Below are 25,384 nucleotides of genomic sequence, written 5' to 3'. Positions count from 1 at the left end.
TCTGCCCGAAGGAACAAGAGACAATGTATGGTGTGAGTAATCCTTGATTATGTTAGCTGCTTTTTGAAAAGTAGTGTGAAGTGTAGTGGAAGTACAGGAGGGGGGGGTAGGGGCTAGTTTGTGTGATAGACTCAGCTGCATTCACAACTGAGATTTATTGCTGTCTTGGTCAGTACTGTTGCCATGCTCTGATGCATCCCAACAGATTGCTTTCTACGATGATGTAGAAATTGTTAGTTATTGGGGACATGCTGAATTTCCATAATTTGAGGCAGTGGAGACATGGTTCTGGAATTTGACCCATTTGCTTCTTCCATTATTTTTTTATTTTGATTGCCTTCAATGGCATGTACAGTACCTCCATCCTGGTCCATTTAGTGGGTATGAAATAGGTTATGGTGGCTCGTGAGATTGAAAATGCCACAAAATCTGTGACTAAAACATTCTTGGCACCTGCCTGCCAGTTATGTGGGTGGGACTTCTGCATTTTCATTCCAGTCATTAAATCAGCTAGTTCTTGGTACAGGATTTGATTGTACTTTGAAGTAGTACAAAATCTTAAATTTAGATACTTTACCAGGTATTGGAAACTTCCAATATTCTGTACAATGTCAGCAGCCAGACCGTGTCAGTATATTGATCAAATGGCCTAATCTTGTTAACTTGCCAGTGGGAGCGACAAATAATAGTGTGAATTGGAAATCCGCATTGACAGAGGGCCATTTGTGGCTGCCCTATTACTGTTGTAACTCGGATCAGGTAATTACCAACGTGCTAAAAATGCAATTGGGGTCTATTGTCCTTAAAGAATGAATCAATTTCTTTTATATTGTGTAATAATATATCTCATAACATCCTGAGGGACCACACAATCAGTGTTGTGTGGTGTCTTGTTAAGGTAGGTAAGTGGGGCAGTCCTACTTGCATAACATACTCTGCATTAACAAAAGTGACTAATTCCTAATTTTGATGTTTGTTGAGGCCAAGATGTATGGATATGACTCTGCTTTAATCAGGTGGAGCCTTGGATTCCACATATGACATACCTATACTGCATTAGTACTGTTTGACCAGAATTGATGCTGAAGTCTGCAGGGATGTGTAGATGTGACAAGATAACTGATGTTTAGTTCCACCCAGCATGACCAGGTTTGCCGTCAGGGAAGCTAAAAAGCTTCAGTTTTAATGAAAACGGGCATTATTCAGATTAACTACCAAGCTGCTGTGGCGATTAATGTTGATGTTTCTGCATCCTGAGAGGACAAATATATTCTCGGTTGGGATGAGTTTAGTAGTACTTTGGGAGATTTAAGAATTTCTAGCACATAATTATAAATGTGGTAATTATGTAAATGATCCCTGCCATTCCTTAGTTGAAGTAGCTTGTAGTGGAATTTGCCAGCTCAGTTATTGGAAAAACTGCTAATAATTTACTTTTACTACTTAAAACAATATCCAAGCAGCTCAAAGGGTTTGGGTCATTTTGATATTGATTATAAAAGATAGGCTGGAGTAACTCAGTGGGTCAGGCAGCATCTCTGGAGAAAAAGGATGGGTGACGTTTTGGGTTGGGACCCTTCTTTGGACTCCTGACCTGAAATTTCGCCCATCGTTTTTCTCCAGAGATGCTGCCTGGCCAGCTAAGTTACTCCAGCACTGTCAATCTTTGTCATAAACCACTACCTGCAGTTCCTTGTTTCTACATTGCTTATGATATATTGCTTAATATATTGGCTTCAGTTGCTAAAGACAAACTAAATTAAGAATTAGGCATCACATACTGTTTTAAGTAGAAGCTTGATCATATGTCAAGTCTTCAAATTTTAAGTACATAATGGAAATTTGATGTGCACCAGAAATGCTTGGGTCGTGTCCCCTTGTCCTCTTATGTGCTATGTTTTATTTTTGAAGATTAATGCTGGGCATTATGTTTGGAAGTACTGAAAAAAAATTGGATAATGGTGATTGATTCGTGGTTTTAATGAGGCTTTTTGAGGAGAGATTAAGCTAGACAGAAAATAAAGCAATAAACAATGTGAAGGAGCAGGAGGTTCAGACAATCATAATAGGTAAAGCGAATTGTTAGGTTGAAATACATTAGGGACAGGTGTTGGAAGAAGATGGATTATTGTTAAGACATCTTTAAGAAAATAATTCTGTAATTTGTGGAAAAACTGGAAAGTATTCTGTAAGCTAAAAAATAGGTGATTGTCAAAACAATTACTGTTTTGATGGAGAGGGACCCTGGACTTGGAGAGATTCATTGCTAAATTAATGAAGTGCAAGTAAATTGCAAGGTTGTACAGGGAACAGATTTGGAGCACAAAGTGTAGAGGAGTGTGATCAAAGCTTGAGGTTTGGTGTTTAGTCAATGATCTGACATATCTAATTATGATTGGTTGTCATGGTAAACAGATGGCATAAAGGAGGTGGGTTATAACATGTTGGTTAACCGTACACTGAGAAAGACTGCCTGATATTTTATGGAGCCTTGGAATCAGAATTCTAGCAAGGATGTCTATTTAGCCCATCCTACCTGCCTGCACCAGAGCTCAAATCTATGTCAGTTCTTTTCCCCCGTTTTACTTTCCATGTCTAATATTTATCAGGTATGGATTTAGCCGCCATCACATTTTCAGGTCAAAGTTCTATAACAGTTGAGATTTTCAACTAGTGGTAAATTGGGTTATTGTTTATTATAAGTAGTTTGTCCCTATTCTGACCTTGTTAAAACTATTTTTTCAAATCTGCTGAATGAGTCCCAGTTTCAAATATTTTTTTTTGTACCATATGGTAGTAGTATTTACGCCAGAAGATATTCTAACAAGATCCTAATTGGTGATTTATGTACGCATGGCATTCTTTTTAGTATTCTGCAATAGCCCCATTTCTAATGTCTGAAGAAGGGTCTCGACCCGAAACGTCACCAGTCTTTCTCTCCAGAAATGCTGCCTGTCTGACCCGCTGACTTACTCCAGCATTTTGTGTCTACCACCCCATTTCTGATGTTGGGATACATATGTTGTACTTGCCATTTTATAAACTTCATTTTCCAAAAATATTCAAATCAGTAAATGCAGCAGGTTAGGTAGCATCTGGGTGAGGAATGTTCAAGTTCATAACCTTTCAGCAATTAATGTCTCCAATGAAATTGGGGGGGGGGGGGGGGGGGGGGGGGGGATGAAACAATGCAAAAGAAACACTGTCAGTTTTTATTTAAGTCCCTCAATACCGTGGAGCATTATGTTTTGGCTATGAGGTCACCATGTAAATTCAGTTGGTAGCAGAGTCCCTCCTTTGCCACGCCCTCTCCAGTCTGAGGACATATGAAAAGACGATACAGAATGCAGCATTTCTGCGAAGCATTTACTGTGACGTGCTGCACTGGCTCCTGAAAGTAATCCTTCAGTCTTTACTCCACTTCCGCCAAGTCACTGTGCTTTATCCCATTGCTCTCTTGAACTGCATGCCATCTTTTTCCTTTGAATCTCAGAACTCACCCACTTCCTTGATAACCATCCTTTCCTGAAATCTTTCCTAGTACATGATTGTGCAATCCACGAGTCTAATGTTGGCCAATGTTTAATAATTGCTGATTAAATGGCTTATATGAGAGAAATATCCTGCAGACACATTTCTCCGCTTATAACATGGGATTCAATGGGAATTGTGATGGTACGGAAAACGTGACAGATTGTATTCTAGGAACGTATCTCCGTAAGGTGTGGCTCTCCTCTATGTCTTTACTTGTTCTGGGTTGCTTTTTTACACACTGAACTCTTATCGAAGTACCAAAATGAATTAAAGGTATCTTTAAATTGCATGTAAGAACTTTTAAGGTGAAAGGTGATTATTTTAATTGTAAATTTGCTTCCGCGGAAGCCAAAAGAAAAACCTGCTTGTTGATTTTGGTATGTGGGGTTGTTTTTGTTGGAAATATTTATTTCAAGGTTAATCCCCCCCCCCCCCCAATTTAACAGATGATGAATGGGAATCCTTTTTGGGTTGATTCTCAATACAGTCAGGGTGAAGATGTTCAATATCATTTGATCTTTGCCTATAATGGAGCAGGTTTTAATAGACTAGTGGAGGAGAATTTTATGATAAAAAGTATGGTGATTAGGAAAAATTGTTTGTAGAGATTACGCATCCCAGGAGGTCTTGTGTAGCATCCATATAGTGATGATACTGTAGCACTAGTACATGTGCCTATCACTATCAACACACGTAACAATTTTGAGAAGTTGCCTTTTTAAAATTTGTTTATATAAATGTTATGTTCCTTATTGTCATCTCTCATTGCTCCCTGAAATTCCTTGCTAATGGGAGATTCTTTCTGTCTCAAGATTCTCCCAGCTGCACATGTAGACATGAACTGCATTGGTGGATTGGCAGTGGCGATGATGGCAGATTTCTTTTGAACAAGATTTGGATATGGTTTTAACTATTCAGTTGCACTATTTACAAATGACTTTCAATTTCAGTTTTAATTATTTCCCCAGCTGCAGTGTGATTCAGACTTGGTTCAGTTATCCAAGCATACGGACATTTGTCTGCTAGCCTAACCACTACATGCATATCTGCAGCTTCTCTTTTGCTGTCTGGTAACTCACAAAGAAAGAACGTCCTGTTGCCAATTTACTGGTTGTCTTGCAGCCTGGATGGTGGGAAAGCTTTTTGAATGCTGCAATCATCATAGCTCAGTGTGACTGTCTCCTTTCCATATGAACCTCCTTCTGGTCTCTTATGAGGATTGGTATCCTGGCTGACATTTTGTCCATTTCTTCACTTCCTATACTAAAATAGAGAGACTGATGCTATTGTGGCTCTTCCAGGGCCAGGAAATTAGCAACAGAGCAAAATGCAAATAAATTCAACGATCAGGTGCTATTGGTGTACAGATTAGACAATTTAAGAATCTAAGCTAGGTTCATGAATGAGAATAGTCAGCTTCAAAACGTTTTTTCTTGGAGGATTTTTAGGAATTTACCAAGTTTTTAAAGTATAAAATACTATTCAATGTATCAATTAAGAGCAGGGAGAACCTTGAGTTAAAGGCATCATATATTTCAAAAGCAATTGCAGGCTGATTGGAAGCTAAAGTAAATTTGTCAATTGAGATATTGTTCCCGTTTTAAAACTCCCAGCTGTGGATGTATGCATGATTGTGTATCAGAATGACTTTCAAAGCTTTAGTTTAAAATTATCTTGTTCAAAATGTGTTGGACGCATGGTGTATTCTTAGTCTTGGCTATAAGGTGTGCAAAAACATTACGTCCTTCCATCCAAATCATGGGAACGTCCTTAATTTGGGATCACAGCTTTGTTTGCATCTGATAGAAAGATTGCCTTTATCCCCAGTGAAGCATCATTTCTTTGTCCAGTTATAAGTAAACGAGTCTACTGTTTTGGACATTTAGTTGTTAATCGGTGAAACACAAATAAGTTGCATTCCTTGTAGTGTTCGTCTTATTTTCTGAAATTCTCAATTGTATCCCATGATCCTCAAGTAGTCAATTAATACCATCAGCTGTTTATCTACTGCTATTACAAATGTATTCTAATAGTTTGTGCATCAGATTTCAAGAGGTTTACTTCCCTTTAGCAACTACTAATTATTCAAATGCCCAGAAGTTATGACTAGTTTCTGGTTGTCAAGTGCATTTTGTTAGAGCAGAGCTGTGGTGACTAATCAAACTCAAAGCCTGCTTTGCTTACTTTGATCTGCCCATGATAATGATCTCTTCTATCCATGACAATTCAGATTATTTGGCTATGGTACTTTCTGATCTTTAATAAAGGGGGTGAAATAGTTTATTGTAAAGCTGGTAGGAGGAAGCGCTTTATAATTTAATGTTGAGACTGGGATTAAGCAGATAGAACATTTATAGAAGTAGCTAAAGTTTTCTGTTAAAGGTTTTTCCTGAAAATTCCAACAACATATCTGCTTGGAGCTGTGAAAGCATTATTGACATGTTATATAATAAGATGTTTTGGATATTTCTAATTATCCTCTACTTTCTCAGGCTTCTAAGTAATATTACATTTGCTACATTTTCGTTATGGACTTTAACAAAAAATAAACCATCAAGGCACAATACACAACAGCTTCATTAAGTGAACACCTTTTTTGTAAATGTGCTGATTGTGAATATTGTTGGAATCTATTGATTTATGTATAAAGAGCAAGTAGATACTTTAAGGAAATCCATTAATATGATAACAATATGGGACACAGTGGAAATGTGCTTTTCAGCTTTAACCTATTTAACTGTGCAGTGACTGCTAAGCCTGCCTTTGCATTCGAAATGAATGCTCTATCATTTGCAGGATCTTAGGCTGGAATGTTGAATGATTTATTAATTTGATACTTATTTTAAAGACACCATAGCATTTCTATGGCTCCACTGTAATCCAGATTTTACTATTCCAATTTCTGTATTCAGGCTTCAGACATGCCTTGAGTGAAAGCTTGCTTTAATACAGTTGTAAAATCCCTATTTTTTGTGGGATTATCATGATGTGATGTCGTTATTTACAGCCATCTAAAAGAAATGTTATTAAGTCTGTGATAGATTCAAATCAAGTTAGAAATGAGAAATGTTTATCCAGAAGTTCTGGTGATTTAAATCGATTTTGAAATCTAAGAATGAGTACTTGCATTCAAAACCAATGAATTGGGTACACCATTTTGTTGTGCGATACAAAGGACCCACACTGCTGTGGTTCTGTTTGTAAAAGTTGTTGTGCAACTACTAGATTCGTTTATATACGGCAAGTAGATATTTAGCAACCATGTCAAAAGTACAACCATATTGCAATGTCAAAAATGATCGCAAAGTTAATCCGCATGTCAGGATTTGTTTTTAATCTTCTATGGGTTGCCTTTGTTTCGGTCAGAATTTCCATAAACATGCTTACTTTAGGATTTCAATGAATTGTAATGTTGGAGATGTCATTAATAATTGTGGGGGGGAATATTAGCGATTTTGGTACATCTACTAAAAATTGCTTTGGTGGGATGGGGTGGGTTTTATGATCTGCAGCAAGAAGATGGCGCTTGCAGCTGCTCTGCTTGTGTTCCCATTTACTGTTCCTTCAGTTATTAGCTGAGAAAGACGCCAGTAACAGTGATGTCAACAGTTTGAGTAGCCAATTGTATTCGACAGGCATAACCTTTTTCCAACGTTGTAGCGGGGAACAGCTAGTTAAAATCCAAGTTCTCATCAATGATTTCAGAAATACATTTCCAGTGTGCTGAAAATTCCTTGGAATTCCATGGTACTGTAGTTGGAAATTTCAGAATTTCTATTTAAAACCACATCTGTGCACAGAAGATTGCTCAAGGCCATTTATGATTTTAAGATGGAAGATTATTGACATAGTTTAAAGGAGGAGTCATGAGTGGCATTTTCTATTGATTGGCATTAGATGTTGGATAGCAAGTTGTATCATGGTTAAGCCAGGATATTGGGTGAACGAAATAGACCTTAAATAAAATGAAGTATTCTAAAAATAAATGTTATTGCAAAAGGTTGCATATGGTAATAGAGCCAAGGAAAGGCTTGGTAAAAATTGTTAAAAACTAATTTTTGTAAAATCTCTGAATTATTACCCAAGTAATTTTGTCTAAATCATTATTAATTCATAACTAAAATACCAACTCATCTGTTTCCAATTGTGGGGGCCTCGATTGATTTGATCTCCTAGCTCGGCAGATTACAAACTTAAACTTGTAGTTAAATAGCATATTTAAACAATGTTATCTTCAGAACTAAGTATATTTGCCTTCTGTTTGCCGTGGCTCTCTATAGGTCTGGACTTTATTTGGAAACAAGGAGTTGCTGCTTGTGTTTCATTTGAGAACCGCTCCTTAACTTTACCAAATGAGTGGATGGTATTTGTACTGAATTGCATTGGCCACTTATTGGTGCTCATACTATACCAGTGGAGAAACTCAGCGGGTGCAGCAGCTCCTATGGAGCGAAGGAAATAGGCAATGTTTCGGGCCAAAACCCTTCTTCAGACTGATGTGGGGGGGGGGGAAGAAGAAAAGAGAAAGGAAGAGGAGGAGCCCGAGGGCTGAGGGAGAGCTGAGAAGTGGAGGAGACAGCAAGGACTACTGGAAATTGGAAAAGTCAATGTTTATGACGCTCGGGTGCAAAGTGCCCAAGCGGAATATGAGGTGCTGCGCCTCCAATTTCCGGTGGTGCTCACTCTGGCCATGGAGGAGGCCCAGGACAGAAAGGTCGGATTGGGAATGGGAGTTGAAGTGCTGAGCCACCGGGAGATCAGGTTGGTTAATGCGGAAGTGGAGGTGTTCGGCGAAACGATTGGCAAGCCTAAGCTTGGTCTCACCGATGTAGATCAGCTGACATCTAGAGCAGCGGATGCAATAGATGAGGTTGGAGGAGATGCAGGTGAACCTCTGTCGCACCTGGAACGACTGCTTGGGTCCTTGAATGGAGTAGAGGGGGGAGGTAAAGCAACAAGTGTAGCATCTCTTGCGGTTGCAAGGGAAAGTGCCCGGGAAGGGGGTGGTGCAGGAGGGAAGGGAAGAATTGACCAGGGAGCTACGGAGGGAGCGGTCTTTGCGGAAAAGGGGGGAGATGGGAAGATGTGGCGAGTGGTGGGGTCACATTGGAGGTGGCGAAAATGACGGAGGACTATTTGTTGTATGTGAAGGCTAGTGGGGTGAAAGGTTAGGACTAGGGGAATCTACCCTTGTTACGAGTGTGGGGGGGGATGGGGAGAGAGAGCAGTGTTACGGGGTAATGAAGAGACCCTGGTGAGAGGCTCATCTATAGAACCCCCGTTCCCTGAAGAATGAGGACATTTCCGATGCCCTGGTGTGGAACACCTCATCCTGGGAGAAGATGCGGCGTAGACGGAGGAATTGGGAGTAGGGGATGGAGTCCTTACAGGAAGCAGGGTGGGAAGAAGTGTAGTCTAGATAGCCATGGGAGCCAGTGGGTTTATAGTGGATGTCGGTCAGAGGTCTATCACCTGCGATGGAGATGGTGAGGTCAAGAAATGGTAGGGAAAGTTGCATCTCCAACCTCATCTATTGCATCTGCTGCTCTAGATGTTAGCTGATCTACATCGGTGAGACCAAGTGGAGGCTTGGTGATCGTTTTGCCGAACACCAACCTGATCTCCCAGTGGCTCAGCACTTCAAATTCTCCTCCCCTCCTGAATCCGACCTTTCTGTTCTGGGCCTCCTCCATGGCCAGAGTGAGCACCACCAGAAATTGGAGGAGCAGCACCTCGTATTCCTAGCGGCATAAACATTGACTTCTCCAATTTCCGGTAGCCCTTGCTGTCTCCTCTCCATCTCAGCCCCCCTTAGTCCTCGGGCTCTTCCTCTTCCTTTCTCCTTTCTTTTCCCCCCAGCCTACATCAATCTGAAGAAGGGTTTTGGCCCTAAACATTGCCTATTTCCTTCCCTCCATTGATGCTGCTGCATCCGCTGAGTTTCTCCAGCACTTTTGTCTACCTTTGATTATCCAGCATCTGCAGTTCCTTCTTAAATACCAATGTTGGAGTTTGGAGATAAGAACTTAAAAACATGAATTTGCCTAAAATAGGCCTTTCCTCCATTGCATCGTAGACATCAAGCATGTAGCACTTGTGTAATCAACTAATTTGAACTATTCTGTTGTAATTCTGCGATATTGCTATTTCCTGTAGTCCCTGTTATTTTGACCATTTTTAAATTTTATTTCCATGTATAATGGTTACCATATTCTTAAATTTAGTTTGCTCTACTTGCAAGAATCCTTTGTTTTCTTTTGATTAGCAACTCTACAAATTTTGATCATTAATTGCTGGAAATTGAACTGGGTAGTTTAAAGTCCCTGTAGTGGTAGGGTGTACAAAGTAATTGAATAAAACTATGCTGGGTTGAAAGTAATGATCAGGGTTTACTTAATTTCAATTTTACAGATTATGCTTATTCCTGTATCTCTATTTGCCATGCTGTTGAAACTGCGAACAAAACAATAGCTGAAATTGGAATTTATATGGCACTTTAAAGTGCGTGTCTGGCTTTAGACTCAATAGATGTATTGTTGATGTGCATGTGAACATCGTCTAATCTCATCTAATGTTCCTGATGTGGCTTCCTGTACATTGGCGAGACTAATCGCACTCGGCGACCGTTTTGCCGAACATTTGTGCTAGGTCCGCTAAGGCTCTGGGGTTGCTGACCATTTTGACTTTTGCATTCCCATTCTGACCTTTCTGTCCTGGACCACTTCTATTTCCAGATTGAGGCCACGGACTATTGCGCTTTGGTAGCTTACAACCAAATGGTGTGAACTTAGAATTATCTAATTTTAAGCAACTACAAATCCCTCCCACTTTTTCTGCTCACTCCCCCATCCATATCAACTTATTACCTGCCCCATCTCTCTTCCAGTATCCCCTTTTCTCCAGCCCCCCCCCCCCTTCCCCAAGAAGAGTCCCGGCCCAAAGCATCGCTAACCTGGTTTGAATTAATCAAAGTAGCTGTAGGAAATTCAATTTGTGTTTGGGAGCAAGGTGTCACGATCACAATCCAGCTATCCATCCCAACCTAGTAATTGCGTCATGTCAGCTTAGGTTGCTTGGGTGTGGTTCTAGGTGTGTGCCCTGAATATTAGTTACTTTGAAGTAGAGAGGGTTGCTCATTTCAGCATAAACTTTCCAGTTTTAAAATGGATAGGTCTGGGGAAATTGCACGTCATATTAAAGAAAATGATCACCTTCCCCTAATGAAATTGAAGATCTGTGGTAATCAGTTAAGTGATAGATTTTCATTATGTGCTTACCAAAGGAAAGTCTGGCATTGGTATAAAAAGAATTAGCATGATTTCGTATTCATTTGCCTGGAATATTTGCGGTCAATTTAGTGATTTTTAGTTGGCCGGTTCAGTCCATTGCAGAATGTATTTGTTCTGAAGCAAGTGAGCATCGGGGATTTAAATGGTTGGTTTGAACTGTCATTTCCTTCCTTTGTCTGAACAGTGTCATTTTGAAAGAAATATTGGTAATGGCTACCTCTTGAATTTAGGGAATGTTGTGGGCAAAACATGGATTTCGTGTTAAGATCGGGAATGCAGTGAATTGTGTTGAGGGAAGTAAATGACAAATCGAGTGCAAAATGGGAGTTTAACATCTGAAACAGGATGAGGAAGTACGCCAATTGGCCCCTTCCTCTTGTTCTGCCAATCGTTAAGATCACGGCTGTGCATTCTTGGACTCAGTGCTGCTTTTCTACACTTGATGTCTCTTGTTTGTCTTGTAGTTTAAATGTTTTCAATCATTGTCTTGAATATTTTATATGATTTTGCCCTCATGGTAATCTGTAGAGAAATTCCTCTACACCTTAATTTAGGATCCCCTTATTCTGAGGTCATGGTCCTGGTTCCAGATAGCATTGGGAAGAAATGTACTCTGTTACTTCCCACAGATCCAGGCCTAATTGTAGGATATATTGCCTGCAGTAGGATGGGTGAAAAGATGGCTTTCAAGTTTCTTATTATACGAAGGAACATGATGTACGAAATGGGACTTGACGTAGCCTAATTTGATTGTTCATCTTCCACACCACCTATTGCTTCCATGAAGCCAATTCTGTATCCAATTAGCTAGCTCTCCCAGGATCTCACGTGATCTAATCTTCCAGAGCAGCCTACCATACAGAAACTTATCAAAGGCATTGCTGAAATCCATATAGACAACGTCTATTGCCTTGTGTAGGAAGGAACTGCAGATGCTGGTTTAAACTGAAGATAGACACAAAAGGCTGGAGTAACTCAGCGGCATCTCTGGAGAGAAGGAATGGGTGATGTTTCGGATTGAGATGGGGTGAAGAAGGGTCTCGACCTGAAACGTCACCCATTCCGTCTCCAGAGATGCTGCTTATCCCACTGCGTTACTCCAGCTTTTTGTGTCTATGGCCTTGACCTAACCAACCTTCTTAGTTACTTCAAAGAAATCTCAAATCAGATTCATGACTATCTCCCACATACAAAATCATGCTGATTATCCCTGACCAGTCCCCTGTCTGTCCAAATGCACATATCTTATCTACCAGAAACCTCTCCAGTAACTTACCTACCATTAATGTTAGGCTCACTGTCTATAGTTCCCAGGCACAGCCCTTCTTAAATAGTGACTCAACATTAGATACCTTCCAGTCATCCAGCAACACCTGCGTCTTTCATTTATCTATCTTTATGTGCCTTAGGACATTCAGCACCACCTCAAACATAATATGAACTATCCTCAAGACATCTCCATTAATCTTTCCAAGTTTCCTGGCCTTCGTGTTTTTCTCCATAGTGACAATGGAAGAAAAGTGGTAGATTTTAAAAGAAAAATCAGTTTGGCTCTGATATTCAGTCTGAATGTTAATACCATATTAATTATGTAAACCCTTGCTTTAACTGACCCATTTATAACGGATTTTTTATACGGTTATAAGGGGTGGACTTCTGCACGCCACTCCCGGCTCGCAAGCTGCAACAGCCAGTCTTTTTTTCACGTGATGCATGCAGCTGTTACACCTCAGGTTGTAGCTCCAGGGAACAGTGCTTTCCTCAGGCCGCCACCACCGACGGTCTGCGCTCGGTCACTGTGGGACTCTCCACTCACCAGCGGTCGCCTCTTCTTGTTAACCATCGCTTTGTTGGCCTCTGCTGTCGCTTCCTCCCGGTGCCCTGTCCACTTGGTCTCGTCCCCCGCAGATGCCAGCATACTCCACGTTGGAAGTTATCGGCCGCTGCGGGGAAGGAGGAGGAGCCGGTGGTGAAGTGGGGAGCGGACTGCGGTCAGAGGAGAGGGAGCCTCATGGTGACTGAGCGCGTTTTGTCTTTGTCAGCTTTTGGTAGAAAGCTGACAGCCAGGGTTACCATGTGAGTCGCAATAACTTCTGCGTCAACCGGACCATGCAGTGGCCGATGAAGGTCTTGCTGGTGCAGGCCAGCAGCAAGGGCACCTAGTTTTAAGATAAAATTACACAAAGTGCTGGGGTAATTCTACAGACTGTATCAGTCTGAAGGGTCCCAGCGTCACCTATACATGTCCTCCAGAGATGCTGCCTGAGCCACTGAATTACTCCAGCACTTTGTGTTGTTTTGTGTATTAACCATCATCCGCAGTTTCAACTACAACCATGACACAGAGCTGCCAAATAGTACGGATTTTCTGTATTTCGTAAGGAAATGCGATAAGAATACTGGAGGGAATGCTTTTGCATTGTTAAATGTGGATTAAAAAAATATCCGACAATAGATAATCGTAACAACAAGTCACTGCTGTACTGGTCGAGGTGCAACGGGCAGGTGGGAACAACCGAGATCAGCCCGTCTTCCTGTTTCATTAACTATCGCCAATGGAAAAGTAATAACCCGGTGAAATTGACTTAAGATCTTGCTGCTTAAAATGCAAGGATGTTAAAAGTCATACTGTACCTCTAAAAATTGTAGCAGATTAAATCTATTAGTATTTTAAATTTCAAGATCTGGATGATTATTTTTGTAAGCGTTGATCTACCACGGTGCTTGGGGTTAAGAGGCTGGAATCTCTCTATCTCTCGCTCTCTCTCTCCCGTCTCCAGGAAGAACCTGGCCCGAAACGACTCCTAATCCATTCCCTCCACAGATGCCGCCTAGGCCGCTGAGTTCCTCCAGCACTCTGTTTTTTTATTTAACTGAAATTGAAGATAGATAGATGAAATTGAAAAAGCTGGAGTAACTCAGTGGGACAGGCAGCGACTCTGGAGAGAAGGAATGGGTGACATTTCGGGTCGAGACCCTTCTTCAAACAATCACAAGTACTCTCACCGACGAGAGTTCAGTTCAGTCTGAAGAAGGGTCTTGGCCAGAAACGTCACCCATTCCTTCTCTCCAGAGTTACTGCCTGTCCTGCTATCAGAGCGCTATCAGTTTAACGCGTGGGAATTTAAACGAATAGCTGTCGGCTGCAGCACTATGGGTTCTAAATACCGGCTGGAGCACTATGGGCTTTACACATAGCGCTATGGGTCACAGACTGTTCGGGAAAATTCTCGTATAACAATGACTCTTCGGAATTCTCTTTCTCAGTGGAAGTTGCGCCTTTGATTATTTTTCAGGCAGTGGTAGAATTTGGATAAGCCCAGTGGTGAAAGGTTACCAGTGGGATTGCAGTTACCAGTGGAATTGGCCGTGATTTTACAGAACGGTGGGTGGGCTCAAGGGGCAGAGAGGGAGAAGGAGAGAGGTGGGGAGGGAATAAAAGAGGGAGGGAGAGAAAAAAGGAAGGGTGAGAGGGGGAAGGGGAGGGAGATAGAGGGAGAGTTGGAGAGAGCAGAGACTGAGACATGAGAGCAGGTTGAAAAAACAAAGATAACGAAAGCTGTTGGAGGTAGCTGCCTTGCATAACACTCTACAAGTGAGAAAGCAGGCAGATACGGGGTAGTTACATAGATCTGTTTTGCCTTGTTTGTGTTGTTAACGTGTGCCCACAAAAAAACAACAAATAGCATGCAGGAAGCATTTTGAAATTTTCAGGAAATACCATCAAATTCTAGGAAATTTGGGATTCTATTTCAGGGGGGAAAAATTGAGGTGTGGAAGCACTGGGATTAGTTTACCTTGAAGGGGCATTTACACTTTGTTTTTATGTTGGTAATAGAGGTAAGGTATGTGATTTGAGAGTAATGTATCGTCTGTGGGGGGGGGGGAGAAAGTACGACTAACTCAACACCGCTGCTAAAATGGCACTGTTAAATGCGCAAAGTTCAAAAAAACAAATGAACTGCAAATAAACGGAAAAAAATACAGATTCTCTGATGTTTTGTGCTTGGGAGCTTGTGTGCGTTACGCAGGCAACCAGGTGGTATTATTGTGTTTAAACAATAAAGTGAGGAAATGCGCCATTTCAATTACAGAATTGTTTAGGCCTTTGGGTTTTATTGCACAAATGAGATGAGGAAGTAGCCTGCCTGGATTTGGGGATTATTTCTGCCTGTAGTGCACAGTCATTGGGCTGGGCATCATTAGACAGTGAGTCATTATGAATTAATCATGGTGACATTTATTTCCACCGAAAGCATGTAAGGGCGTTGTTATATTGATGTTCCTTTCAAGTAGAATCTCGCTGTGCCATTGATTATAGGTAATTTAACTGCACTACAAATATTGCACACGGATCTCTTGGCCTTGTCTAAACTTTAATTGCAATCTGAATAAATAGTTACACTTCTGTAGCATTCTGGTAATATTCTGAACTTTACAGTCCCATGTATTAGAAGTTCAAGTTCACATTTATTGCCACAGTGGAATTTGATTTACCATGCAGCCACACAATCAAAAAGAGCACAATACACAATGGAATATAACATGAACATCCACCACAGTGGAATCAACATGCTTCACTGTGGTGGAAGGCAATAACATTCAGTCAGTCCTCCACCTTTGTTCATCCGCTGTCCAACAGAATATATTGGTTGTGGTCCAACAGAATATATTGTTTCTAGGAAACTCAATCAAAAATGAACACGCCAAAGTTAGCGTAGTTACAGTGCCCTCCATAATGTTTGGGATAAAGATCCATCAATTTTTTATTTGCTTCTCTACTCCACAATTTGAGATTTGTAATAGAACAAATCACATGCGGTTAAAGTGCACATTGTCAGATTTTAATAAAGGCAATTTTTATACATTTTAGTGTCACCATGTAGAAATTACTGCAATGTTTATATATAGTCCCCCCATTTCAGGCACCATAATGTTTGGGACACAGCAATGTCATGTAAATGAAAGTAGTCATGTTTAGTATTTTGTTGCATATCCTTTGCATGCAATGACTGCATGAAGTCTGCGATTCATGGACATCACCAGTTGCTGGATGAATTCCCTTGTGATGCTCTGCCAGGCCTGTATTGCAGTCATCTTTAGCTTATGTTTGTTTTGGGGGCTAGTCCCCTTCAGTTTTCTCTTCAGCATATAAAAGGCATTCTCAATTGGGTTTAGATCGGGTGATTGACTTGGCCAATAAAGAATTGACCATTTTTTAGCTTTGTTGCTTTAGCAGTATATTTGGGATCATTATCTTGCTGTAGAATGAGCTGCCGGCCAATGAGTTTTGAGGCATTTGTTTGAACTTGGGCAGATACGATGTGTCTATACACTTCACAATTCACTATGCTGCTACCATCAGCAGTTGTATCATCAAAGATGATGAGTGAGTCAGTACCTTCAGCAGCCATACATGCTCAGGCCATAACACCCCCACCTCCGTGTTTCACTGATGAGGTGGTATGCTTTGGATCTTCGGCAGTTCCTCCTCCATACTTTGCTCTTGCCGTCACACTGATATAAGTTAATCATCGTCTCATCTGTCCACAAGACCTATTTCCAGAATAAGCAAATTCAGTATTCTGATTGTGCATGCCCAGGTCATAGGTCACTCATTATACACATTACCGGCATCTGTGGTGCTGCGATGAAAGCAGGCTTGCGTTCGTCCGTGGTTGAGGTCAGGCCTGGGTCACCGGCGCTGTTGAGTTGCTGCTGGTCTGTCCCCGTCCCTGTCCGGGGTGGCCCTGGGCTGGCGGCGATTTATACCGAACTCGCTTATTGTGGTTGCTCGTTTAAGTGCTTCTTGGCAAACTATTCTGGCCATCCTATTTTTGCGGATAACCAGTGGTTTGCATCTTGCAGTGTAGCCTCTGTATGTCTGTTCATGAAATCTTCTGCGGACAGTCGTCATTGACACATCCACACCTGACTCCTGAAGGTGTTTGGTGATTTTTCTTTCTTATAGAGAAAATTCTTCTGTCATCAGCTGTGGAGGTCTTCCTTGACCTGCCAGTCTGTTTGCGTTTAGTAAGCTCACCAGTGCTCTTTCTTCTTAATGATGTTCCAAACAGTAGATTTTGCTAAGCCTAAGGTTTGGCTGATGTCTCTAACAGTTTTATTCTTGTTTGACTTATTGTTTATTCTTCTTTGACTTTCATTGGCACAACTTTGGTCCTCATGTTGATAAACAGCAATAAAAGTTTTCAATGGTGATGGAAAGACGGAAGGCACTGTATTTATGCAATTTTGGGTGCTTGCAGGTCAATTAGTCGCCAAACAAGATTGAGTTTTCCCACTTGTGTCAACCGTTTTATGCCACTCACTATACAGAATCATGCACGGAATTGTTCCAACAATTGATAGAGAAATGGGCCCATGGATGTGAATTTTCTTACTAACATTAAATTTATTTTACACTGCGTGGGTTAAAACGTGTGCACATTTAATATTGACTAGGTTTCCAGGTGGTTTTGGAAATCTCGGTGGTGGTTAGGTCGCTTGTGTTTGGAAGCAAGCCAATTCTTCATCAGTCCTATATGTGAACTTGCTGGAACAGTGGTTGGTGACTTGCTAAACTGTAGTTATTTACAGATAATTTCTAGATATTTTGTTGTACCTCATCACCTTGGGTTCTGATGCAGTACTTAATTTGTGTTTTAAGGGCTTAATCAAAATGTGTGACAGTTACCAAATGGTTATTGAAGTCAATAACACGAATTTGCAATATTTTTTCTACCACAGGATCAAATTGCCTTCACTATGGTTTGCTCAGCCTACTTTGAGAGGGTTTATCGAGCTGTGAACATTTTGACTCCAACTTTACAAAAGCTCTTCTGATTTATTTTATGTGTACTAATTGCATGCCATATAAGCAAGACATCAGGACGATTGTTGCATTCCTCTGTTAGCTGATCTAGGTCAGTGACAGTTACTAAGTTTAGACTTGATATGCAATTAAATTGAAATTGAATTGGGGGGAATTGTAAAATATTCAGGATTCCCTTTCCTCATTACAATGAAAGAGTGCACAAGAGATTTACCAAGGCCTGGATAAGATAATCCATTTGTTAAGATTCTCAAAACACTGGAGCTCCTCAATCCCCAACGAATTGGAGAGATAGCATTGTCCTGGTAAGTTAAATAGAAGGCACCAATACTTATGCAAAAGATTAATACAAAATTATAGTTTCCAGGTCCAATGTGGACATTTTTAATAAATGTATTCTAACAGTTCAATAGGATGTATTAGGATAGAACACAAAGTTTGCCTATTAAAGTATGTGCTTGGATTGGCCTGCATTTGCACTGTTTGAGTCCATTGGAAGAGGGTATTGCAGTGCATTTAGTTACTTGAGTTTGGTTCCCACTATGGGAGCTGTGGAATTTAAGTTATAAATAACCTGGATTTAAAAAAATTCTGGCAATGCTGACCGTAAAACTGCTAGTCATAAAACCCATCTGGTTAACTAATGTCATTCTGCCATCCTTAAGACTCCAGGCTCACTAATCTGTATACTTCCTAAATAGCTTAGCTAGCCACTCAGTTGTACCATTACTGTTACAGTTGTAAATGACTTTACACAATATATACCAGCCTCCAAGACGCGTGATCAGGGTTAATCAGACAAATGGCTTTCTTTTGCACACTGTCCTGGACCTAAGATCTGTCCTTATGAATGTTGATACCACGGTTTCTGCAGTTCTAAATTTTTGTCATTCCACAGTTTGCTAAAGAGTTGCATCCTATTTTCCGTACCCATCTCTGCCTTTTTTCTATTTAGACTGTTATCATGTTGACAATCCTGGTCTGACCCATTTGATTCAGTTTTGTTCATTGCAGCTGGAACATTAGCTTTACACATTTGAGCATACTGATTATTGGTACTGAGCAAATCAAGTATTGAGGAGCATGAAACTGATTGCTTCTGACAGTTCATACAAAGATCTTGCTCTCCACGTGACCAAGCCTCATCACATAGGTATTTCTATCGTAAGCTAGACTGAGTTGTGTCTTATTTCCAGCTAGCTCTAATGCCCACTAAGGTCTTAGTTGTAATTGGAGATATTTTAGAGTGGTCTCATTCTTATTTCAACGCAGTCAACTGGCCTGTCTTGTAATTTCCTTTGTAATGCAGCACTAAAAAAGTGCTTTATCCTACAATGTTCATGTGAACCATCGAGTTAACCATCCACACTAATCCCATTTTTCACTTCCGTAGCAAGTGCTCATGCTTATTTCTTAAATGATGTATGTAACTGCCTCAGTGCATTCCAAATTTATACTACTACCCTCTAGATTAATCCGATCTCAATTTGTTCCAGATTTTGCTGCACTGATGTTAAGTTTGCTGGAACATAATTACCTGACTGTCCTTGAATAAGGATATTGCATTTTCTGCCCTTTAGTAATCGGGCGCCTTGCCTTTGAGCAGTTTGGAATGCGTGTCATAGGTCCCTTGGGATATGTCTGTCTATTATGCCTCTTGAAGGCATGTAATACATCCTCCTTTGTAATATCTAGAACATCCCTGCCTCTTTCCCTGAATTCCACAACTACAAGCCTTTCTCCTTGGTAAATAAAATGAGATATTTATCAAGGATCTCACCACTTACCTGATTCCACCCATAGATTGTTGTCTTGGCCCATAATATCCCTGGTTACCTTCTTGATATTTCTATACTTGGGAGAATCTTGGGATTTTCCCTAATCATGTTTACCAGTAATATTGTGACAGTCAAAAAACAATCAAACCATTATTTCTTGGCCCCTCTTTGCCTTCCTAATTTCTTTTCGAGATACTCCTTTTCACATTATCTACTCCAGACTGTTTCATGTTTTCAGTACCCTATGCCAGCCATGCATTTTGTTTGTTGAACGTTTGATATCTTTTGCCATCCAAAGTCCCCTTGACCTGCTTCCTTACTTTTCACCCTTATGGGAACATATTTGCCCTATTCTCAACAATCTCCTTTTTAGGACTTGCACTTCTCAAATGTACACTTACCTGCAAGTAGCTGTTCTTTGGGCTTTTTTTGCACTTTTGTTATTTATTGAATGTTTTTATTTTGTTCATTATATTATCTATTGAGTATTGTGTTTATAAATCGGTCGTGCTGCTGTAAGTAAGAATTTCATTGTCCCATTTCAGTACACATGACAATAAAAAAACGTGACTTTTTGCGAGATCATGTTTTATAATATTGAAACCAGTTTTCTTTCTCTTCCCGTTCCCCCTCCCCATCACAAATTAAGCACCTTAATTTCTAGAACACGCTTATCGCTTTTCAGAATTATCTTGAAACTTATTTAATGAAGCGCAGATGGTTCGGCTATATGTCTTGCCTGGCTTTAGTCCCCTAGGTGAGGTCCAATACTATCCCTTCTGTCTACATGCTGACTCAAACGGCTATGCTGTGTGCAATTTAAAAGAAAATCCACCCTACTATTCCTATCATGTTAATGCAATCCCTGTTAATATTGGGAAAGTTGATATTTCCTATTACCGTGACTATTGCATGGATGCATTGTGTTTGCAAGTTGGCTTCTCTTTCTCCTGTTGACTGTTGGTAAACCTGTAACTACAGCAAAGTGGTTGCCTTTTTTTTTTTAAATTCCTAAGCTCCACCCAAATGCCCTGATTTGAACATTTTCTGGGCTATCCTCACTACTGAATATAGCAGTGAGCCCTCACTTTCTTCCATATCATACTTGGAGCATTCTTACCATGAAAGGTTGAGTCACCAGTCTTGTCATTTCAACAATGTCTTGGTAATTATTTTGAAATGATGATTGATGCTCTTGTTCATTTGCCTTACCAGACAATCTTTTTGCTTTCAAAGTAGAATGCAATTTAGCCATCCAATCCTCTCAAGTACATTTACGTGCTCATGTCTGGACTGACCTAGTTTATCTATATTTGACTACCTTTCTATCCCATCCCCCAACTGTACATGTACTCTGCCCCATTCATTTCCAAATTAATTTAAAACTAATGGCATGAACACACCTCACAACTATGATGTTTGGTCCATTTTGTTCACATTCTGCCCGTATGGGTCCCATAATTCCCAGGAACAGCCCCAAATGATCCAAAAACACAAAAGCCCTGCCTCCTATATCTTTATCCTTTTCCTATATTCAGTAACATATTTCACATTTTGAGGTTCAGCTTTTTAATCGGAACTAAGTCTTGCAGTTGTTGTTGCAGAACCTTATCTCCCTCTTTATCAATGTTATGGCAATGTGGACCGACTTCCAGCTGGTTTACCCTCTTCTGTAATGTTCCTTGGCCAGTCTTTAGACATCCTTGATCCTGGCATTGGGGCAACATGCCATTTAATTTCATTCGCTGTTGCAAAATTAACTTGCAGTTGAATCTCCTATCATAATAGCACTCCAACTCTTCGCTCCCAACTTCCAATGAAGTAGAACCAATGTGTTGCCATAAACATACACGTTGCTGCTTTCATCAACGAGGGCATCTCTCATATGCTAGGTCATTACTGCAGCTTAATGAAACAATGTTGCATTGAGGTACTGTCCTTGTTGAAAATGCTATCCTGAGATGGCTGATTAAACCTAATTAAATCTACATACTAAGGAAACACTTATGTGGCTCTAGAATTATGTTAAATTTGATTAGAGCAAATCTGGCAGATCAGAACTGGACATTCGAGGCACAGTGGCTAGTTGGCAGCAGCGGAACTGTGTACTGAACCGGTTGTAATCACAGCTGACATATCCATATATCAATCCTGGTTTGAGTTCAGAAGTGCATGCCGCTCCAGGCATACCTAAAAGAGGTGCCTACGTGAAAGAACACAGAACTTTCCAAATGTTGAACTGTTTTAATGTGTAAACAGTGAAGTGTGCTGCAAAAACTGACAAGATTAGGCTCTATCATCTAGACGAATAGGGTTTAACCAAGTTGCCTGACCAAACTAACCATACCTGCCTGTGCCACTATAAACTCTTCCTATCCATGTAGCTGTCCCAATTGTCTTTTAAATGTTGTGACTGTACCTGCCTCTACCACTTCTTCTGACAGCTTGCTCCATATGTACAGAGCCTCTATATGGAAAATGCTGACCCTTAGGTTCCTTTTTAAAGATTTTTTTCCACTCTTGCCATAAACCCATACCCTCCCTTACTCTGGGATAAAAGGCTGATTATGCGCCTTTTATGCAGCTCTAAGGTCACCAATCAGCCTCCTGCGCCCCAGTGATTCAGCTTAAAAGTGGAATTTGCATTTGTTGTTGTGTAATAGGTTGCTTGATGAGATGTGCCCTTGCACCTTGTCATAATTATAACTTGAATTGATATCTGACAGTTGTGGCAAGCATGTGATTCTTAGTAGGAGTACACATTTGAATGTCTTGTACTGGTTCTGGCCCCTCAGGAATTCCTAATACTGGTATGAGATTAATGCAACACAGAAAGTGGAACATGTTCTTCTAATTGTGGATATCAGGACATAAACCAGTTTCTATTTCAGGCAGCATTGTGCTTATTGGTGCTTATATAAAATATTTTATTGGAGATTATGTGGAGAGTTTTTGCCCAGAACAGCTTTGTGAGTGATTTGTATTTGCTCAGTAATATATGTTTCTGCATTTAAACAACTATCAGTGCTTTTTGAAAAGCTTTGGCTCTAATGGTTGTACAGGTTCTTCCCTGGTTATGAATGGCTGGCTTACACATGGCCTGTACATACAAACGTGTGTTTATTGGACGTCCATTGGAGTGGATGAGATGAGTTTGTCATGTACTGCAGTGCTGCAAGCATCTTCTGCTGGGAGTGGCACATTTCCCTGTATTTTTTTCTTCGCTACAAGTAGTTTGTCTCTGGGGTGACCTGTCAGAGGTACTTCTGGAGGCAGGAACAGTAACAACATTTAAGAAGTGTTTGTACAGGTATTTGTGAATGAGCAGAGCATAAAAAGATATGGAATTGATGCAGGCAAAAGGGATTCATGTAGGCGGCCAGGGCGGTCAGCATAAATGCTGAAGGGTGTTTTTCTCTGCTGTTCATGAGATTGATTCTAAATTTATTCTACTTGGAACAAAATTGATTAATCCTTAAAGCAAGTGTTTTACTGGTATATAGTTTAATAGTGAAGCTGTTCTGTGTGCTGAAGCAAAGTTGCTTTAGGTGCTTGACCAATATGGAAGTGCTGTACTTGACATCTAATAGATAGCAAATTGTGCAAAAGCCTATGTTTGGGACTAAAATTACAGGCAAATTACAATGAGTTGCATGTTGAGAATTATTTTCTGATGGAAATAATCAAGTTCAGTGGTCAAACCCATGTAAAATTAATAGCTTTTGATTTTTAACGTGTTTGGGTTAGTAAAATGTAGCATAATTCTTGTCCATTTTGATTTTTTGTTCTGTATAATTCTGCATGTTGGCTCCCCTGTGTATATTAATGGAAACCTTTGTAATTTTTAGTGTAAAAATACAGCATGGAAACGAGCCCTTCGGCCCACCAAATTCACTCTGGCCGTTGATCATTATTACACTTTTTCATCCATTCCCCACATGCAAGGGGTAAATTTACAGAGACCAATTAACCTACACACCCGCATGTCTTTGTGATGTGGGAGATAACTGGTGCACCTGGAGATAACCCTTACACAGAGCTGCCAAGTAGTACGGATTTTTCGTATTTTGTACGGAAATGCAATAAGAATACTAAAATACGATTTTGCGTTGTTAAATACGGAGCTAAAAAAAAATGCCCATAGATTATCGTAACAAGGAGTCACTGATTTCCCATTGCCGAGGTGCAGTGGGCGGGTGGGAACCGGCCCCCTGGACTCCCGGCCAATACTTCCTACTTTTTTTCGGGAGGTGAATATCATGCCTGTAGGAGTTGTTTCGGGCCTGGGTTCTTCTTCAATAGGAAGGAACTGCAGATGCAGTTGTCTTTGCATAATGTCAAATGATTCCGGGAATGCCGAGGTGAGAGAAGGAGCGAGAGAGAGATGGGGGGGGGGGGGGGGGGGGGGGAGGAGAGCGAGAAAGAACGAGATATAGAGAGATTACAACGTTGTTACCAAATGACTTTCGATGATAAACTTCTGGACAAATGCAAGAACGCAGCTATGACATAAAATACACAATAAACTGTATTACAAATACACAATAAACAAGTTATGCATTCTTGTACTATTACAAGAGTATGATCGCACATATTTAAAAAAAAAAAAAAAAATCAGCAAAATGGCACCTCAGCAAAATACTAATTTTCAGGTACTAGAATACTGAAATGCTCTGACAAAACTTGGCAGCTCTGCATAGATTCACAGAGAACGTGTAAACTCCAGACGAATAGCATTCATAGACAGCATTGAACCCAAGTGAGGCAGTGGCTCTACCAGCTGTGCCACTGTGTTACCTTAATGTAATGCTAAATTAAATTAAGCTGACATTTTTAGGATTGAAAACGAGAAAAGCAACCACTGGAAGGCTGCATGGCATCGGAAAAGTATCGGAACATCGCTCAAGCCCTAAATGATTTTCTAGTTAATTTGAGTATGGAGTATTAGTGCAAATGATTTGTTGATGTTTGGATGGTAAAACTTGTGACATCTATTATTCAAACATTTGTTTTGCATAAAATATTGAAATGGTAAACTTGCAAAACTGTGGTAATTGTCATTCAATACATTGGCGTTGTAACAAGTATTGACCAATACGCGCATTTCCTTGTCCAACAGAAATGGTCGAATCAATGAAGAAAGTAGCTGGTATGGATGTGGAGTTGACGGTTGAGGAAAGGAATTTGCTGTCTGTGGCCTACAAAAATGTCATTGGAGCACGGAGAGCATCCTGGAGGATAATCAGCAGTATTGAGCAGAAGGAAGAGAACAAAGGTGGAGAGGAGAAACTAAAAATGATACGTGAATACAGACAGACGGTGAGGCCAGTGATTTGTTATTGTTTACAAATTGTGGATGTGTGGCATTTGTTTGCAGTAAATAATTTGCTTGACATGCTGATTTCTCAATGTCCAATCGTCTAGCCATTGAGTTTGATTTTTTTTATACATAGACGTATCTTAAAATTCTGTTCAATTTTATTTTCATTGTCCAGTGCAAAGGTTCCTTGGAGAAAATGCAGGAAAAAATGGCAGGTGAGATGATGGCGAGGGCCCTGCCAGATTTGGTTGAAAAGGGACTATTCCAACGCTGGGATTGTCTAGGCAGCCATTCTGTCAGAGCAACTGGTGGAAATCTTGATAACGTCCTTAAAACTTGAGCGTTATTTCAAAAGGAGAAAAAGTGTTGTTGAGATATATCACAGAAATTCCTCAAGTTATATATCTGAGTTTGTCCCATTTACCTGTGTGTGGTCCATTTCCCTTCGCACCTTGTCTATCCATGTACCTGTCCAGATGTCTTTCGAATGTTGTAATTTACTTGCCTCTACCACTTACTCTCGCAGCTCTCAACACATATCCACTACTGTCTGTATTGAAAAGGTCGCCTTTCATATCCACTTTAAATTATTCCCCTTGCCTTAAATCTATGCCCAACCCCTGTCCTGGTA

At 40.4% G+C, this 25,384-nt stretch overlaps 1 protein-coding gene across 2 annotated transcripts in view; it reads left to right on the top strand.

Annotated features, from left to right (window-relative positions):
- The window catches only part of ywhae (tyrosine 3-monooxygenase/tryptophan 5-monooxygenase activation protein epsilon), a 47,819-nt gene that overhangs the window by 2,984 nt on the left and 19,451 nt on the right, over positions 1-25,384 (top strand). For both annotated transcript variants that reach the window (XM_033045877.1, XM_033045878.1), the window contains exon 2: positions 24,553-24,752. In XM_033045877.1, coding sequence (XP_032901768.1) covers positions 24,553-24,752 — 200 coding nt within the window. The remainder of the gene's footprint in view (positions 1-24,552; positions 24,753-25,384) is intronic.

Source organism: Amblyraja radiata, chromosome 28, assembly GCF_010909765.2.
Source record: "Amblyraja radiata isolate CabotCenter1 chromosome 28, sAmbRad1.1.pri, whole genome shotgun sequence".
Lineage (NCBI taxonomy): Eukaryota > Metazoa > Chordata > Chondrichthyes > Rajiformes > Rajidae > Amblyraja > Amblyraja radiata.
This window is presented reverse-complemented; position numbering and strand designations above follow the sequence as displayed.